General features: G+C 40.5%; 1 protein-coding gene across 1 annotated transcript in view; it reads right to left on the bottom strand.

The window, feature by feature from the left end:
• Window positions 1–10,114: 10,114 nt before the first annotated feature.
• LOC309548377 (uncharacterized protein) overlaps window positions 10,115–20,968 on the bottom strand; it is a gene marked incomplete at its 3' end in the record, with an annotated part of 387,813 nt that continues 376,959 nt past the window's right edge. Inside the window, exon 12 of the mRNA XM_082248318.1 lies at window positions 10,115–10,897. Coding sequence (XP_082104444.1) covers window positions 10,115–10,897 — 783 coding nt within the window. The remainder of the gene's footprint in view (window positions 10,898–20,968) is intronic.

The following is a 20,968-nucleotide window of genomic DNA, read 5'->3' as shown; positions in this document are numbered from 1 at the left end:
TGCCTTGAAAGCCTGAAGGTGGTCATTGGATTTTGGGGACCTGTATGTGGCTGGGCTGCCAAAAAGTCTCTCTCATGTGGTATCCTCATACTCAGGAGAAGTAGCAGAATGTGTTTTGGGGTGTAATTCCACATATACCCATTGCGTGTGTGAGGAATATCTCATTAAAATGACAACTTTGTGTAAAAAATATATATATATTTTTTTTTTCTTTTTCCAACAACTTATTGGCAAAAAAAAAAAAATCTTCTATGGATTCAGCATGTCTCTGAGCAAACATTTTCCAAAAAGGGGTCCTTTGAGGGATGTTTGTACTGTCTTGAAATTTTAGTGCCTCAAAAAATGTGACCCGAATCATCATATGCCCGTGTTCTCTGCTGCATCCATCGATGACTGATCAGTGTACCGGCTCGTTGCCTGTACCATGTGATCACTGTGACCAATAGCAGCAGATCACATGACATTTATAAACAATGGATGGCTTACTTTCATGTCATCCATTGTATACAATTGTGTAGCTAGCTGTGATTGATCACACTGATCACATGGTACAGACAGGGCCAATCACAGCCCATCTGTACCATGTGAATAAATGTAACCGATTACGGCTAATCTCAACAAAGCAAACCAAATGAATCTGTTTCAGTCAGTAAAAATGGTTGATCAGGTTAGTAAAATGTACCGGTATAAACAATCAAAATTTGTAAAATTATCACTTCTCCAGATTAGTACAGTGTTACTATGGTAACACTGTATTGCTCTGGTGTTTAAAAAAATTGTAAAAAAAATAAGTAATAGAAAGAAAAAAAAATATTATTTTCATATTATTATCTTTTTTTTTTTACATATTGTCACCAGTTAGTGTCCCTGGTCACCATCACACCCATTATATGACAATGCTGTATTGCACTGGTGACAGTATGTTAAATGAAAATGTGACTTTTTTTTTTTTAATTTTCCCAAAAATTGTGACAAAAAAATTAAAACTTCAAAAAACTTGCCATGCCTCTTACTAAATACTTTGGACTTTATAAAAGGGATAATTTGGGTGGGAGGAGGGGAGGGGGATTTGTACTGTCCTGGCATTTTCAGCCCTCAAGAAATGAGATCGGCCGTCAGTACATCAGGATTGATCGATTTTCAGTAGTTACTCATACAGTAGTTTGTGGACTCTATAACAATCCTACAGACTACAGAGCAGAATACATTTTGGCCTAAACTTCTGAAGGAAGATTATTAATTTCCAAATTTTTTAACAGTAGCAGAAAAGAAAAAAATTTGTTTCAATATTTTCTGTAGTTTTTCATTTATTTAACAAACAATAAAAGACCCAGTGGTGATTAAATACCACCAAAACAACGCTCTATTTGTGTGGAAAAAATTATAGAAATTTCTAATGGGTACAGTGTTGCATGACTATGTAATTGGCATTCAAAGTGTGACAGCTCTGAAAGATGAAATCTAGCCTGGGCAGGAAGGAGGTAAAAGTTCCCGGTACTAAACTGGTTAAAGTAGCACAGTACTGAATTGCAAAACAAGCCCTGGACATGAAGGGGGCAAAACCTTCCAGAGGTCAAGAGGTTAATAAATCTTGCTTTTTTTTCAATCAATACATTTTTTAAAAAAAGACAATAAATCTTGCTTTAATTGTACACAGTTTGGTTTTAGTTTCCTGTCATACTTCTTATGACTGCAGTTCTTCTGAGCTCCACAAGGTGGCGATCTCACTTATACAGAGACAGGAAATCTCTCTGGAAGACAGGAAGTGATGTAAGGTACAGACAGGAAATGAGGTAAGGTACAGACAGGAAGTGAGGTAAGGTACAGACAAGAAGTGAGGTACAGACAGGAAGTGAAGTGAGGTACAGACAGGAAGTGAAGTGAGGTACAGACAGGAAGTAAAGTGAGGTACAGACAGGAAGCTCCATGTGGGAGGAATTATAGAGAAGACATTGCTGGAAGTATCAGTGGAGGAGGTAATGAGATTGTATTTTATCATATCTCCCATCACACTCCCTTGTAGGACTCCATATTTCTCTGTCCCTCTTTTCGGTCTGATGTACACACAGACATATGAACATACAATATAACGCCACAAAGTCTTCATATCGCTCTCAGATTTCCCTCAGATATCAGATTATTTCATGTACTGAAGTGAAAACACTGATATAAAAGAAAAGTAATGGTGAAATAAAACATGAGTGGGTGTAACTGATCACATTGTCACAAAACGTCACCTCCAAATAAAAATTTTCCCTGTAAGGGTCCGGTCACACCAGGAACTGCACGTTTCTCATGAATTTCCACATGTGCGTTTACATGCGTTCTCAGTGCATTTTTTAGCATTGGGAAGGACAGGGGATCAAAGGAGACAAACTTGTGTTTTGTCCCCAGAGTCACATTGCGTTGTGTTTACTCCCATGTACATGCGTTTATGTACTCACAAAATCAGATACTTAAAGACTCATCAAACCACATGTCAGTGTTTATCATCCACCTGGATGGAGATCCCTCTTTGGATGGGATGATCCCTCTGCACAGTGCTGGACTGGTAAAGCCTGACAGGGAGAGCAGCAGCTGCTGCCGCTATATCACACAGGCAGGCCGCCGTATGGATATTTTATTTTTTTCATTTTTAAAAACCTTGTGAAAAAAATGAGATCTGCAAAATATTCACCATGCCTCTTATCCAATATTTTGGGATGTCTAAGAAATGTGATAGGCAGTCAGAAAGTAAAAGCTGCGTAAATTCCAGTATATATCCCATAGTTTGTAGACAGGCTGCGGGGGTGGACGCTGTACCTGTGCCTACCAGGTGTATTATAACGCCAGAATTGCACACACAGGGGCTGGACCCCCCATGTAGAAGGGACCTAAGAGATACAATCAGCTTGTCACCCATTCCACCAGACTCCTATAACTGGAAGATTACATTTTTGGGTGGATTTGTTGTAGAAGAACCCAGACTACAGTATTGTATGGTGAATATCATCCAACTTTATTAATCATATATATGTGACATTTTACCAACAGAAGGAAAGAGATAGATTGTTTACATTTCAAGGATATATTTATACCATCTATAGTAAGAAACCGATTACCATGTGACACACCCCTCATTAATACCAGCCCCGCCCACTTATGTAACCCTCTAAACATCCAAATCCCTGTAAATTCCCAGAAGACACTTTCATCTTTTATCCATAACAAGCTCATTGGGTACAAGATAACCCCGAGCCCCTCCTGCTCATTCCCACACAACAAGTCCATGTCACCATCTACAAGGTTAGAGGACCTGAAGGAGAACAAGACCATGACCACCAGGACCATCGCCTGACTGAAGCCATGCTCACATTTCTTTCTAATGCTGCTTTTATGGTCTCCTCAGATACAGATCTGGCAGATGTACATTAGTGTAACCCTTTCACTCAAATCTGTGCTTGACCATCTTTTTTGGGGTACAGAGCTGACATTAGGGGGTTTAACATCTCTTTAAGAGGACCTGTGACCAGCAATATGCTATCACATGAGGGGCTATCAACTCCCTATGTGATAGAAATAAAGTTGAGGGAAAAGTTAAAAACAAACTTAAAGTATCACATTGTAAAAAAAAAAAAAAAATATATAACCCCCAGTTCCTGTGTACATATAAGAAACGCCAGTGCTGGGTGCGGTTATGTAGGAAAACAACAATCACACGACACATCTTACATATCGCTGCACACACCAGAGTGAGAGGAATAACTCTAGGGTCATCATTCATGGATAACTATTTATACTGATGACCTGTAAAGGATTTTAGAGCGTCACCTATGGGACATTTTTGGTACTGAAGTTTGTCACCATTTCACAAGTCCATCCAATTTTTAGAGTTTGACATGTTTGGTATCTATATACAAGACACAAACCTCATATTTTATATTTCAAAGAAATTGGGTAATAAATTGTGTTTGTGTGCACTAAAATTATCTGCAGTGCTTTTTTTTTTTTTTTTACAGAAAATGTGCATTTGATAAAAAATTAAAACTACCAAATTTTATTCTCCAGAGTCTCTGCTTTGAGAAAAAAAAATGTTTGTGAGTTTTAAATAATCATCTGGCCTAAAAATGTGAATTTAACCATGTGCATAAAATATGTACAATCAACTCTGGCAGTAAAAGAACGAACTACACCAATGTATAAAATTATTATCACAACTATAGTAACAACTAATGGCTTAGGAAGGAAACTCACCATATTACTCAACCAAGTTCCAACTAAACCCATCCAAGACAATGGATCCCACTTCCTCCCACCCAGGTGCCGGTTGGATCTCCTTTACCTTGTGTAGATATCTCCTTCTGAGATCCTCATGATATAAAATAAATGTACAACACTCTCTATGTGACACCAGATTGTAGACTCCACCTTGGGCTTCCCAGAGATAGTCAGCAGCCATGCAGTTCTGTGACACCACCTTAGGTGATGGAGACACTTCTGCTGTCAGCTCTGCTATAACATCAATGGTCTCATTGGCTATCTGATCCATGACTCCAGTACACGGGTTCATTCTAATTATCTTAGATTACTTATATTCCCCATCCTGTCTATGAAGGAATCCCTGCATAAAACATTTCCACTCCAGAGAAAATGTTTCTTCTCACTGGAAGGCCAGGGGAGTATTGGGAGAAATTGAGGCTTTCCCTTACATATATGGGAGGGGAAACATAACCTAAAGTACAGCTATGGTGGAATTGAAGAGAAGACATTTTAGGGTGTTCCTTCCACACAAGAAGTATATTTTATCTGGAAGGACTAATTATTCTGCAATTACATTGAGAACCATGAAATGTTACTGGTCCGTGATTGGCTCTCCTATTGTTAGTGAGGTAAGCGAGACTTCCCTTGTCGGTGTCATTAATGGAATTTAAGAATCCATGTGAAATGTTTCTCCTAAAACCAGAAAGGTGACCCCCTTGGGTAGGTACCCATCCTAATATTCCTAATATTAGTTTGTAGTCCTGGTTACTACAGGAAAGATGTGGGCAATCATTTACACCTTTTACAGCAGGACAGTAAATATCAGAACACAATTCATACATAAGACCAACAGCAGGAAGTCTGCTAACTTAATGTGTAATGCAATCTGTCATTATCATTCCCAGAGTTCCCTCTGTAACATCGTTTTATCATCTGTTATCCTGTCTGTAGATCTGTTATTTTCCCACCTTCTGTAACAGGGTGACAACCCCCATCATTCTGCAGTAACATTACACAGCAGCGTTGTCACCCTGTACAGGGAAGTCTTAGATAGATTATAAGTTAATGTGTAAGGTAAAGTCTACCGGCTTGGAAATATTGGTTTGCAAATAGATACAAAATTGGCTAAAATATAGAATTCGGAGAGTAGTGGTCAATGATTCTTACTCTGAATGGTCTAAGGTTATCAGTGGTGTACCCCAAGGTTCAGTGTTGGGACCCTTACTTTTTAATATCTTTATAAATGATATTGGGTCTGGGATTAAAAGTACCATTTCAGGCTTTGCAGATGACACCAAGCTTTGCAGTGGAATAACTTCCCTACAGGATGTCTCCAACTTACAAGCTGACCTCAATGCACTGTTTCATTGGTCAACTAGGTGGCAAATGAGGTTTAATGTTGATAAATGTAAAGTTATGCACTTGGGGGTAAGAATATGCATGAATCATACATACTAGGGGGAGTAGAACTGGGGGAATCCATAGCGGAGAAGGATCTGGGGAAATCCATAGCGGAGAAGGATCTGGGGAAATCCATAGCGGAGAAGGATCTGGGGGAGTCAGCGGTGGAGATGGATCTGGGGGAGTCAGCAGTGGAGAAGGATCTGGGGGAGTCAGCGGTGGAGAAGGATCTGGGGGAGTCAGCGGTGGAGAAGGATCTGGGGGAGTCAGTGGTGGAGAAGGATCTGGGGGAATCCATAGCAGAGAAGGATCTGGGGGAATCCATAGCGGAGAAGGATCTGGAGGAATACATAGTGGAGAAGGATCTGGGGGAATCCATAGCGGAGAAGGATCCGGGGGAATCCATAGTGGAGAAGGATCTGGGGAAATCCATAGCAGAGAAGGATCTGGGGGAGTCAGTGGTGGAGAAGGATCTGGGGGAATCCATAGCAGAGAAGGATCTGGGGGAATCCATAGTGGAGAAGGATCTGGGGGAATCCATAGCGGAGAAGGATCTGGAGGAATCCATAGCGGAAAAGGATCTGGGGGAATCCATAGCGGAGAAGGATCTTGGGGAATCCATAGTGGAGAAGGATCTGGGGGAATCCATAGCGGAGAAGGATCTGGGTGTTCTGATAGATCCGAAGCTTAATAATAGCATGCAATGCCAAGCTGCAGTTTCCAAAGCAAGCAAAGTCCTTTCTGGTATTTAAAGAGGCATGGACTCCAGAGAGAGAGAGGAGATAATTTTTCCCCAGTACAAATCATTAGTAAGACCTCATCTGGAATATGCAGTTCAGTTTTGGGCTCCAGTTCTTTAAAAGGATATCAGGGAACTGGAGAAAGTGCAGAGAAGGGCAACCAAACTGATAGGAGGCATGGAGGAGCTCAGCTATGAGGAGAGATTAGAGGAACTGAATTGATTCTCTTTTGAGAAGAGGAGATTAAGGGGGGTATGATCACCATGTATAAATACATAAGGGGTCCATATGGTGAACTTGGCATTGAGTTGTTCACTTTCAGTTCAACACAGAGGACAAGGGGGAACTCTTTACCTCTAGAGGAAAACAGATTTTGTCTCCAAAAAAAGGAAAGGTTTCTTCACCGTAAGAGCTCTGAAAATGTGGAATAGACTCCCTCCAGAGGTGGTTCTGGCCACCTCACTGGATTTCTTTATAAAAGTCCTGGATTCTTTCCTGGGTGTACATAATATAAGTGGGTACAAATATTTATAGGTAAAGTTGATCCAGGGAATATCCAATTGCCTCTCTGGGGATCAGGAAGGAATTTTTTACCCCTGCTGTAGTAAATTGGATCATGCTTTGCTGGGGTTTTTTCACCTTCCTCTGGATCAACTGCGGGTATAGGATTGTATGGGTTGGGTTTTCAATACTGTTTTTTCTTTTTTTTTTTTTTTAATTGGTTGAGCCAGATGGACTTGTGTCTTTTTTCAACCTGACTAACTATGTATAAGAAAACACAACAAATAAAGCCCAACTTCAGTTAAGGCTTCTAAAGCAGGTTAACGGTTTTAAGGGTTAAACTTCCATTTGAATTAAAACTGACAGTAAGCAACCCCTCCCACTGCCATTTTTTGCCAAATTTCTTAACCTTCAATAGGAAGTAGAATAAAAAAGATCAACTGGGAGGATCAACAAGTAATAAAAATGTTACAAGGGGAGACTCAGAAAAAACAAAAACTTGTTTGCTAATGACAGATCTTTTAGACCCTGCAGGTCTCATTAACCTGTTGCCGACCACCCGCCACCTTTTTAGGCTCTCCTGCACAAACAGACGTAGACCTACGTCGGTCGTGTGCCTGCAGCTAGGGGGCGAACGTGCGCGCCGCCGGCAGCACGTTCCTGCCCCGCTCAGCAGCGGGGAAGCCAATGCACGGGTCAGGCAGCTCCGATCCCCGATGAGAGAGAAGGACGGTCGGATGTTGTAAACACAGCTGACCATTCTTCTCCCTGGAATAATCATAGAGTCCCTGTGATCCTTCTAAATAGAATCACAGGTCTCTAAGATCATTTCACAAGCCACGCCCCCCACAGTTATAATCACTCCCCTAGGCTCACATATAACCCCTTGATCACCCACAGTGTTAACCCCTTCCCTGCCAGTGTCATTATTACAGTAACAGTGCATATTTTTAGCACTGATTACTGTAGTAATGTCACTGGTCCCCCAAAACATGTCAAAATTGGCAGTTAGGGGTCGGATCTGTCTGCCGCAATGTCGCAGTCCCACTAAAAATCACAGATCATCGCCATTACTAGTAAATAAAAAAGTAGACACGATAAATTTTGCGCAAACCAATCAAAATACACTTATTGTGATTTTTTTTTACCAAGAATATGTAGCAAAAAACAAATTGGCCTAAAAATGTAAAAAAAAAAGATTTTTAATTTTTTTTTTTTGAGAATGTTATATAGCAGAATATGAAAAAATATTTTTTTTTCTGGATTGCCGCTCTATGTTTATAGCGGAAGAAATAAAAATTGCACAGATGATGAAATACCACCAAAAGAAAGCTCTATTTGTGGGGAAAAAAGGACATCAATTTTATTTCGGTACAGCATTGCATGACCACACAATTGTCCGTTAAAATAATTCTGCGCCCCCTTAATGACCACGAAAATATGGCGTGGTCATTAAGGGGGAAAATCTTCCGGTCCAGAAGTGATTAAAAAAAACTGCCACCTAAAAATATCACATTGTCCCCTATGTGATGAAAGGGAAGTAAAACAGAAATTACAAATATTTTTATTCATTTGCAAAAAAAAATAGCACATAAAATTCCCCCCCCCCCCCCTCCCGAAGAAATTTTGAGGCCCTCCACCTCCACATATATGCTCGTAGAAACGTAAGCGCATGCGTCGGTGGTGCCTACGCGTGAAAAAGTTGATTGCGATACACATGTTGCCATGCACACGGGAGTGAAAGCAATAATTCTAGCACCAGACCTCCTACATAACACTAAACTGATACATGTAGGGGGCTTTTTAAGCATTGCCTATAGAAAATATAGGGGACTGATGTTTGCTGCCATTTCACAGGCACACACAAATTTAAGGTTTGGCAAATTTGGTATCCATTTACTCAGCGCAACCTCATTTATATTTTACCAAAATGTGGGTAATTTATTGCATATGTTCACCCTAATGTTCACGTTAGTTTTTTTTTTTACTTACATTTTGTGTTTCCTATACCTTTAAGGTAATATTGGGTGACATAAATTTGAACTACCACTATTTTATTCTCTAGGGAGTCTGCTTTCAGAAAATATATAATGTTTGGGGGTTTTACATAATTTTCAAGACTAAAATGATTTTTAAATGTGTGCAAAAAATGCAAAAAGGGATCAGGCAGCAAAAAGGTTAAAGAGAACCCCAACTGGAGGAATGTCAGTCCTCAAAAGTAGTAAGAATGTGACCACACACTTCACACTTGGTAAGCTCAGATCTCTTGCAGTTGTGCTGTGTGAATAGTCTATGGAGATGAATAATAGCTGGACAGAGGAAGAAAATAACAAGGACATTCTTTCTTCACCAGATGGAATCCCTGAGACTTTCAGTAGAGCCAAATGTAACACAAAGTAACCAGCTGAAATTAAATGGTACTGTTAAATGCATCCCATAAACAGCAGAAAGTCAGTGTTGAAGGCCTACAGCAGCTTAGAAAGTTACTTTCTTACTGAACAGAGAATTCTCCCTGGCTGGTGTCCCAACCACAGACCTGCCTGCAAAGCTGTCATCCATGAGAGAATATGAAACATGGAAAGGAGGCATTGATCATGGGAGAGGAAGTTTGGATAAGGTGAGCATAGCTGGAGCCCCAAAGCCTGGCATATGGTGTATCAACTGTCAGAAGAACCTGGAATGGACTCTCCCACTGAGGCTTAAGAGGCTTGGCAAGATGCCATTGGATCCCATCCCAGTCTCTGGTACTGAGGCAGTGTTGGTCATGTATTAGCTCAGGCAAGGAAGAAAACACTTGGGAACACGGCTCAGTTAGTGAATGATGAAAATGCATTACATGTTCAGTCAAAGCTTCATAAACAAATAAAAAGATGAGAATTGTGAGGAAAACAGTTCAGTCACTGATACTTATCTGAAAAAAATAAATAAATGAAAATGTATAATATTTACAGGCCTTCTAGGTGTGTGTCTGATGGACATAAGCACTACAGTTAGTGAATCCAATCATTACATTCCAGTTTGCTCACAGATTTTGGTTCATTTTTTTTCTAAAGTCACATTTTATCTTTTCACGTCTTCCCTAGCTTGTGGGATGACATTGAGGCTGTGAAACGAATGGGACACCCGCAAATCCTTTATTATTCCTCCTTCTTCCAGAGTTTCCTCTTTGCAGCTGAAGCTTATGAATCCTCTGGTGATACATTTACTGTATAATTTTTGTCACATTCAAAGCATTAAAATGGCTTCCTTCCAGTGTGAACCCTCTGGTGTACGATAAGCTCTGACTTCTGTATAAAAGCTTTGCCACATTCAGAACACTGATATGGCTTCTCTCCAGTGTGAATCCTCTGGTGTATGATAAGATGTGACTTCCATTTAAAAGCTTTGCCACATTCAGAACATTGATATGACTTCTCTCCAGTGGGAATTCTCTGGTGTCTGATAAGCTCTTTCTTGGTTATAAAAGCTTTGCCACATTCAGAACATTGATATGACTTCTCTCCAGTGTGAATCCTCTGGTGTCTGATAAGCTCTTTCTTGGTTATAAAAGCTTTGTCACATTCAGAACATTGATATGGCTTCTCTCCAGTGTGAATCCTCTGGTGTGTGATAAGATCTGACTTCTGTGTAAAAGCTTTGCCACATTCAGAACATTGATATGGCTTCTCTCCAGTGTGAATCCTCTGGTGTGCGATAAGATCTGACTTCAATGTAAAAGCTTTGTCACATTCAGAACATTGATATGGCTTCTCTCCAGTGTGAATCATCTGGTGTCTGATAAGATCTGACTTCTGTGTAAAAGCTTTGCCACATTCAGAACATTGATATGACTTCTCTCCAGTGTGAATCCTCTGGTGTGTGATAAGATGTGACTTCTGTGTAAAAGCTTTGTCACATTCAGAACACTGATAGGACTTCTCTCCAGTGTGAATCCTCTTGTGTCTGATAAGATTTGACTTCATTGTAAAAGTTTTATCACATTCAGAACATGGATATGGCTTCTCTCCAGTGTGAACCTTCTGGTGTGTTATACCTTTTGCTTCCATTGTAAAACCTTTATCACATTCCAAACAAGAAATATCTTCTGAAATGACTTCTCATATATACATGGGTTGGACTTTACAGTAAAGACATTGTCACTTCCAGAGCACTAAAATTACTTCTCGTTTGTTGTCCTCTGAGGTTGGATCAATGTTGAAGAGCATTCAAAACATTCATGACATTTAGAACACGGATAGGTCTTGCGTCCTGTGTAAATATTCCAGTGAACTGCAATAAAGACATTCAGTCACTTATAACATCCATATGGCTTGCTTCTCATGTAACGTTGTTGTATTGTTGTAACAAGACAAGCATGACCAAAAACTTGGTTCATCAATCCATCTGTGCAGAAAAAAAACAGAAGTCAGAATTTTATAAAAAGGGTTAAAAAAAGTTCAATTTTTAACATTTATTATTAACTGCTTCCCGCTGGGCCTATTGTAATATGACAGCCAAACAGGAGCCCCATTGTTACATAGTTACATAGTTAGTGAGGTTGAAAAAAGACATCAGTCCATCCAGTTAAACCTGTGTGTTTGTTTGCTGCTAACCGAACATTGTATACCCGTGTATGTTGTTCTTAAGGTGCTCATCTAATCGTTTTTTGAAACTATCGATGCTACCTGCTAATGCCACTGCTTGTGGAAGAGAATTCCACATCCTTACCGCTCTGACAGTAAAGATTCCCTTACGTAGTTTAAGGTTAAACCATTTTTTTCTAGTTTTAGTGAGTGGCCCCGTGTTTTACTGTATTCCCTTTCTCTGAAAAGTTTGTTCCTTATGCTATGGTCACCAGTACAGTATTTGTACATTGTTATCATATCCCCTCTCAAGCGTCTCTTCTCCAGAGAGAATAAGTTCAATGCTTGTAGTCTTTCCTCAAAGCTGATGTCCAACATTCCCCTAATTATTTTTGTTGCCCTTCTCTGGACTCTCTCCAGTTCCAGCACATCCTTTCTGAGGACCGATGCCCAGAACTGGACAGCACCATCTGATAAACTGTGTAACTCACTACACTCTCCCTGAAGGAATGTGGAATTGTGTGTACGGAGAGATAGAAGTTAGTTAGGTAGGGAGAGTGTTAGATTAATAAGCAGGCTTGACAGTGGCATAGGTGGTAGAATACCGGGCTTGCAAGTGAGAGACTGTGGGTTGGAATCCCTTGGCCAGCAGGTGATTGATTTTTATTATAGATATTAATTAAAACCTATTAAATTAATAATGGATGTGGGAACTCGAAGTTCCCGCGAAGAAGCCCATTTGCTCGCTATTCTGCGAACAGGCAGTGTTCGAGACGAACTTAGGTTTGACTCGAACACTGCCTTAGGTTCGACTCGAACACGAAGCTCATCACTATACACCGATTTGGGTTCTTTTTACCAAAGAAATGTAGCGGAATGCATATTGGCCTAAAATTAAGAAGAAATAAAATTTTGCAAATAAATAACCTAATAGAAATGAAGAATGTGAATGTGTTAAAGATAAGGGTTTTCAGAGAGCACCTAAATACAGAGTAGAAGAGAGTCAGAGATTGAGGTAGAGAGTTCCAGAGGATGGGAGAGGCTCTGGAGAAGTCCTGGAGGTGAGGAGAGTAGGAGGTATTGTGAGGAGTGAAGAGAATGGTTTGGTTGGCATTTTGAGACAAGGTTGGTGATGTAGCTGGGGGAAGAGTTGTGGAGGGCTTTGTAAGATGTTGTAAGTATTTTGAATTTTTAATAGGAAGAGATCAAACAAAAGAGTTGCCCTGGCATTATTGCACCTCCAACAGGTAGGAAAGGTTTTGGGAAAAATGTGCAAAAGTGGGGAATGTATACCATCTGGTCAAAGGTTATATCTGGACTCCTGGAGACTGCTGGAAAAGGAGGATTTGTGAGCAAAGAATAGGATACGATCTCTTTCTGTCTGGGTGAATGTGTGACCCAAATCTCTTCCCATTTCAGAAGGAATAAAGTTGTGAAATCTCCATTTTGATTGGTAAGAAAGTGATGGGATATGGAAATTGTGTGACCTGTTGGCTGACTTATCTTTATTCCGGCATCATGGAAGAATGCATTGTCACCTGACCTGTCTGTAACACTCATTAATAAAGGTTTCATCAATAAATGCATAATATTTTGCCAAACCCAATACGTATATATTTGTTGCAGTTTTGAAATGGTTTACCGGGATTATGACTGAAGCCTGCAATTCAGTTTCTCATAAAAGCGATCTGAGCAGTAGCCGTTAGATCACTATTAGATGCAGTGAGAGGGGTGTGGGGTGTCCCCCCCCCCTCCTCCTGCTTCTCACCAGTGTTTCTCAGACCTTCTGTTCTTACCAGTCAGCCTGGGAAATGATCCGACAGTTCGCACAGCTGGTCACAGAGGTGAGAAGAAACCAGATCGTCTCTGATCACCTCTACAATCTAGGAGGACCGGAGCTACATCATGACATCACTTCCAGTCTAGGGCCGAGGTAACCAGGTTTGTTTTTGTTTTTTTTGTTTTTTTTTTTAAAGCAAAAGATCACTTTTCTTTTTTGATCTTTTGCTTTCAAAGGTAAACCCTGGTTCTCTCCATAAAGAAGAAGACTTGTCATTCCTTATTTGTGTTAACATTTCTTGTAATAGGAATAAAAGTGATAAAAAAATAAAGGGACATTGTAAAAAAAAAAAAAAGTCAAAAATGTAAATAAATAAGAAAAAAAAAAGGCTTGCGAGCAGAAGTGAACACATTCTTAAGTCACGCACGCATACTGTATGTAAATGGTGTTTGCAACACACGTGAGGTATCATTGTGAACGTTAGAGCGAGAGCAAGAATTCTAGCACTGGACCTCCTCTATAACTCTAAACATGTAGCCTGTAAAACAATTTAAATTGTAGGCTACGGAGATTTTTAAGTATCTAGTGTGTCACCATTCCACGAGCATGCACTATTTTAAAGCGTAACATCTTACGATCTTACTTGGCGTAAAGTCATCTTTTTTTTATATTTTCCATAAAAATAGGTTATATATTGTATAATTTTGTACTAAAATTCATTAAAGCATACTTTTTCCCAAAAAATTACGATTGAAAAACTGCTATGCAAATACAGTATGGAAAAAAAATTGCAACAACCACCATTTAGGGTCTCTGCTAAAAAAAATATGTATAATGTGTGGGGGTTCTAAGTAACTTTCCAGCAAAAAACACAGATTTTTACTGATTTGCCAGAAAAGGTTTGGTCCTTAAGTGGATGAGCTGGTTAGTTTCTCTCCAACTGAAGTGTTGGATGGACAGCTGAATGTGGAATCTGCACTGAACCATACCAGGCCACGTGCCCTTAACATGAGAAGGGTACCCAGACAGAGGCACCCTAGCAAAGCACCATGTCCTCATGTTGATAGGGACAAGGCCTCTTTCCCACAACTCTGGCCCAGTGGTTGTGGGGGTCTGCAGGAGGGGGTTTATCAGAATCTGGAAGCCCCCTTAAAAAGGGACCCCCAGAAATCCTGCTCCCCCTACATGACTGAGTAAGGAATACATAGTATGCCTGGTTACTCATTTAAAACAAAAACACAGGACAACACAATAAGAAAGTCCAATCAGCAAAAAACCTTACAAATCCACAATTATTCATGGCATCCAGCAATGTAGATCCCTCCAATGGAGCCAAAGAAATACACACTGACCAGCGGGACTATCTGGAGTCTAACTATCGGGAGACTAACAGGACTTAGAACCTATAAAAATCACTTTGAAATATTGGGTCTGTAATATGAAGCACAGTTGTGATAACCCCATTTTCAATGCCTCTGCCTCTCATGCCTCTCAGAAATTTGGTTTCAGCAGCTAAGCCATCAAAGCCTGTGACCGAGAAGCAGGGTGAAAAATCGGATCTTTAGATAATAGATCTTGTCCATCTGGTAGAGGCCACAGAGCACCGGCTGACAGATAAATGAAGTCAGCATACCCCACTCTGCAAGGTCAATCCTAATCTATGAGAATGGCTTGCTTGTCCTTGCTTTCTATCCATTAAAGCTGAACTCCAGCTTTTGATATAATTTACTTATTTTCTTTGGGCCAGCTTGTACAACTATGTCCCTCACTAACATATGAGGCCACTGGATGTTCAGTATAAACTGTATGTAGCTGAGGCTCAATGCATTATACGGCACTGTTCTTGGTTTATGCCGAGACTTTGTCTCATACCTGGAACACAGTAGAGTATCTGATCAGTGCTCAGCCATTCAGAGAAAGTGATGTATTCTAGCAATGAATATAAAGCTTCCTCTGATTGGCGGAGTCAGAGGTTGTGACATCATCAGCCCGCCTCTCTGACTCAGCTAATTCACTGCTAGAATACATCACTTTCTCTGAATGGCTGAGCACCACTGTGATAGACCACTGTGTTCCAGGTATGAGACAGGAAGTCTCGGCTCGAACCTGAAACACACAGTGCTGTCTAATGTATGTAGCCTCAGCTACATACACTTTACACCACACATCCAGTGGCTTCACAGGTTAGTGAGGAACATGGCCCAAACAACCTAAGCTGGCCCAATCAAACTATGTAAAGGTGTATCAAAAGCTGGAGTTCAGCTTTAAAGTAGAGGAGGTAAGAACTTCAGAGGAGAAAAAGCATAGATTATGGCATACTGATCCCACTGTATTATTATTACCCCAAGATAGACATACAACCAAGAACAACTCCTGATGGAGAGACTATTCCCCCAGCTCCAGATAAAAAAAATTACAATTCTCCACCTCAGGAATGTGCACCATGGAGATGGCTGGAACATAAAGCTCCACCAAGGAATGTGCACCATGGAGATGGCTGAACATGAAGCTCCACCAAGGAATGTGCACCATGGAGATTGCTGAAACATGAAGCTCCGCCCAGGAATGTGCACCATAGAGATTGAAGGAACACAAAACTCCACCCAGGAGGGGGCGTGGCTTGACAGCATGAGTGAATGGCTGCCTAATACCTCAGCTCTGCAAAGCATCCAGCCAAACCGACTGACAGCGACCCCCACCAACTGCACCAAACTGATCCACAACGACCCTACATCAATCCAACTGCAATGTCAAAAAGGAGGAAGGAAAACACATCTAAAAAGCTCACCGTCTTCTTCTCTTCCTCGGACTAACAGCCAAGATGGCGGTGGCGGGACATGCGGCGGCTCGGCGCGACTTTCCTCACTCTCCATTGGACAAGATACCTCCAGCCTACAGAAAACTAGTCCAGCTCCTGTGAACATGGTGAGCCACCCCCCCCCCAACTCACCCTCCACATCCAGCCCTGCCAAATAGAGGCCCAGGACGGAGGAGCCTGAGCACACTCTGCTCACTGCAGCTCCAGGCTTGTTCTCTCTCCCTCCTACTCAGCAAGCAACCATGCTTGAATCATTCTCTGCCTCTGAACAGGCCCTGTCAGAACAGACAAAGAATATGCTCCTCTACCTGAGACAGACCTTGTGCACTGATCTGTCTGCAGCTGTTTCATCCATCTCGGTCTCTGCGCAGCAGCAGGAACAACGTCTTAACATCACAGAAACTAAAGTTAGTGAACTTTACACTGCTCATAATAAAAAATGGTGGATGCAGTCACAGATCATGCCTAAATTAGCAGATCTTGAAGATCGTTCCCATAGGAACAATATCAAATTCTGGAATATACCAGAATCGGTCTCCCAATCGGACCTCACCAAATTCCTGCAATCCCTTATGCACACTCTGGTTCCTCAACTGTCTGAGCATGATCTGGAGATTGATAAAGCACATAGACTTCCCAACCCCCCCCCCCCCCCACCTGCCGACCTCTACACTGTTAAACTTTCAGTATGAAATAGAAATACATTTTTACTATTACAGGTCAAGAATTGTGAACTTTGAGGCCTCCATTGACCTTGCTACATATTGAGTCAAAACTCTTTCAGTTTGAAACACACATTGCGTCCATTGTTTGAGATGGTTTTGTTTGCATGTACTTTGAGATGAGAAGCTGTGTCATCTGCCCCCGAAAGGAAACTGTGTTTGACAAACTTTTAAATACAATGCTCAGAAAGGCAGATAAATAAATTGCTTATCACAGGTGGAACGGCCTTTGGGGGAAAAGGTTTACACAAGACATCCTTCCCCTGGTCATGAAACAAGAAAAGCCAGAGAGACCATAAAACTTTATGTTCAGGCCATGACTCACACAATGGGCGAAACTCAATTTCAGGATAACACCTGTGTTCAACCATACACCATGCAAGTAAACTATTGTTTCCACCCTGAGAAGACAAACAAACGGAAACGGACAAAGGCTAGAATCTATCATTCATTTACCTATAAACCAACAGGGGGGTAGGGTTGTTGGAATCTACATGGAGTCAAATAAACATTGTCACTTAGAATGATGAGAACTGCAAATCTAAAAATGAATTTCATAAAATCATAAACTGATACAACATCTTTGCCCCATCATATACAAAAGGTGTTATGGAACTATGATGTTATGACAACCTCCTACTGAGAAGTACATTATATTCTATCATATAGTAGTGTCAAATGGTCAGAAATTTCGCCCATATTTTATAATCTAGTCCCCAAATCATGAATGTACTGTTGTTAACATAATAATGCCTAAATGGATAATATTCCGATCAGAAGTAACCATGTATAGAAAAAGTTACATATACAAGCTGTTGTGTATCAATATATATAACTGTATATGTATCTATATAATTCTTACTGCTACTAATTGAAGTCTTGGGTTAAAAAGTAAAATCCAATATATATATATTACATAAGAGATATTAAATATGAGAATGGTGGTATCCAGATTAATCTTTATTCAGATACCTGGTGGATATTAGATGGACACGTATAGAGGATGAGAGCATGGATAAATTATTATGTTGTTTTATAATAGTCTTAAATGGAGAAATCTTTATTTAATTTTAATATACTGGTTAACCAAGAGGTGTCACCCTATGACATCACCAGTTAATGAATAAGTAACCCCAACCAATAGGACAAGGTTCCTCCCACGGGGTTTGGCTTATGATAATTTTTACTGCCCTTTTGTTCAACACAAAATAAAAAGGAATCAGAGATGTAATAGGATACACAAGACACAAGAGGACATTTTGCCCAATATACATCACACTTACAACATACACACTACTACAGCTATGCATAGACTCATCTATACAGACTCCATCTTGGTCCACCATGTATCTGAACCTTTGAGGGACACCAAGCGAAACTCCTCCCTAATTGGCCACCATCTTGGAAAAGCAGCCATCTTAAGGAACCTGGTAACTACTATTCTAAGCTAAGTGGCCATTTTAAATATGGTAATTATGCCTTGCTGTTATTTGATTATTATTCAATATTGTTTATGTACTTCCTTAAATGTTTTACAATTCGTATTTAAAGGGTAACGAAAGTACAATCCCAGCCGTATAAACCATATGTAGATTTTTCTCTAAAGAGATGAATTTTGTTTTTATAATAATTTTGAATATCAGATTAAACGCATTATTTGCGATTTTACGTCTTCCGTTTTGCATGGCTTATTCTCACTTCATCTGCAGTGGAATGACTTTCGGCCATGTGATTCGCAGACAATTGTGGTCTGATTATATAGAATATTAATTTATGGTTTCTACTACATCTGGGGAAAACGTAACCTTGTTTTATTTTGCTTTCATCGTTTAGCTAAATATCACATTGCATTCATCGTTTTAAGTTTGTATCTTATGTAAGGTTATCTCTTTGTGTCACTCAAGTATGATCATTTATGGTGAAAATATGTCTTGCGAATAAATATTCTTATATATATATATTCCCTACTGTAGACTGTTTCACTAAGATTGGTATATGCTTTTAAAAAGAAATTAATCGATAAAAAAAAAGAACTCGGGAAAATTGCGCGGTATACTATGAGTGTCTGAACAAAATTGATTGGGGTTTTCTTAGATATTAAATTATTTGCCGTAATCGGCTGGAGGCACTGCATCATAATTCTATTGATAGTTCAGACATCGCCTTTTAGTAATAAATTTAAAATAATCAGAATAATATTCTCAAACGTATAAAACGCACAACAACACCTAGAGACGTCTTGGCTCGCATACACTTTTTCACTGTCAAGGAGCAAGTCATGCACGCAGCAAAATGAGCGCCCAGACTCCCAGATCCCTTCTACTTCATAAATCTCTACACGGACCTATCCAAAGCGACTATGGAAAAATCGCAGACACCTCGCCACAATACCAAAGGCTCTCCAAAATCATAAAATACCCTACAAATGGGGATTCCCTACCAAACTACTAATCACGGACCAGAACAAGACCCACAAAGTGAGGACCCTCGATATGGGCCTCAAACTATTAAAAGGCTGGCACGTCATTCCAGAGGATAACCCACACCCACAAGAACAACCAATCCATCAAATGGAAACCAGAGGAGCCTGCCAGGACAGGTGAGCTACCTGATAACCTCAGTTGTCCCTGATCCAACAAGCGCTGGATTCATGCAGTATTTTTCAATCATTTCCGCCTGCTCAAACTGTTAGATACAGACCTACCTACGTTACGGTAAGTCTGCTTACCCCCCCCCCTTAGTGGTTTTGTGCAGTAGTTACTGCACATAGAGCTCAAGAGCCTACCCTTATTTTTGAATTACCCTCCCACCCCATCCCTGTACCAGCTGCACCTTATTTCTGGATATTTTGACCGAGTCCACCACCTAAAATCTTCAGAACACCACCACCTTTCCCGACATGACCTTCAAACTTGTTTCCATCAAGGCTAGGGGACTATATACCCCTCAGAAGAGATCTGCACTACTCAGAGAGGCTAACAACCAAAAGGTGGATATAATTCTAGTACAGGAAACCCATTTTGCTCTGAATAACCCCCCCCCCCCCCAGTTCAAGCTGAAAAAAATCACAAGATCCTCTTAGCTTCGAACTCAAAAAAGAAAAATGGAGTATTAATAGCATTCTGAGATTCACTACAATTCGTCATACACCAAACCATCGCAGACCCTCAAGGATGCTATGTAATTGTAAATTGTGACATTAATAAAATCCCATACACTTTAGTCAATGTGTATGGCCCAAATAAACAACAACTCTGCTTCTACAAACTAATTTACAAGAAAGTATCCCAAGTCAAACATGGCAGAACTACAATGGGAGGCGATTTCAATATTGTAGGAGAAGCCAATATAGACACAAAGTATTCGACCTGCCATCAACGCCCAGCTCTGAACCCCTTTCTTTGAGCAAATGGCTTATTCGATGGCTGGAGATGCCATCATGGATCAGAAAAAAAGACTTCTCATACTTTTCTTCCTCTCAACTATCCTACTCAAACAAACAGACACTCCAGGATATTACAGATTTGTTGATTAAAACCATTGCATGGTCTTACCACACACCTGTTTCCATCTCCCTGGGAGAATGAACATCAGGACCATCACACATCTGGAGACTCAATACCTTGCTTTTTGCCAACCCTGGTAAAATCCAAACCATGACTGCAGAACACAACGCCTTTTTGAACTCAACGATAGCCCAGACATTGACAGAATTGTTCTTTGGTCTACTTGCAAAGCGTATATGCGAGGAGTCCTTCTCAAATTGCACAGTAAACATAAAAAACAGAGGACGTGGCAAATAGGGATGATCGAACGGTTCGGGTCGACCATCGGTTCGACCCAAACATTGGCTGTTTGAGGTTCGGCCGAATTCCGAACTTTTTGCTGAAAAAGTTCGGAATTCGGCAACCAGAACCGATCAAAATGCAATGGGACAGGAAATGGGCTTTAAAAGCCCGTGATTGGACCAGAACCATCAGTAAAAGCCAATTGAGGGGGCAGGAGAATGCTAGGAATTTGATTGGAGTGACTAGGGGGTCCAGAGGCCAATCATTAGTGAATACGCCCCCCAGTATATAAGATAGCCCCACCAAATTCCTAGCATTGTAATACAGGGACATGGAAGAGAGTGGAAGCAGTTCTGTTACTTCTGCTTCAAAGTGTCATTTAGCAATTATTAGTGTCAGGAAAGGGATATCTAGGGT

The sequence above is a fragment of the Pelophylax lessonae genome, assembly GCF_965119305.1.
Source record: "Pelophylax lessonae genome assembly, chromosome: 2".
Taxonomy (NCBI): Eukaryota; Metazoa; Chordata; class Amphibia; order Anura; family Ranidae; genus Pelophylax; species Pelophylax lessonae.
The sequence above is the reverse complement of the archived record's forward strand: the minus strand, read 5'-3'. Positions and strand labels throughout refer to the sequence as shown.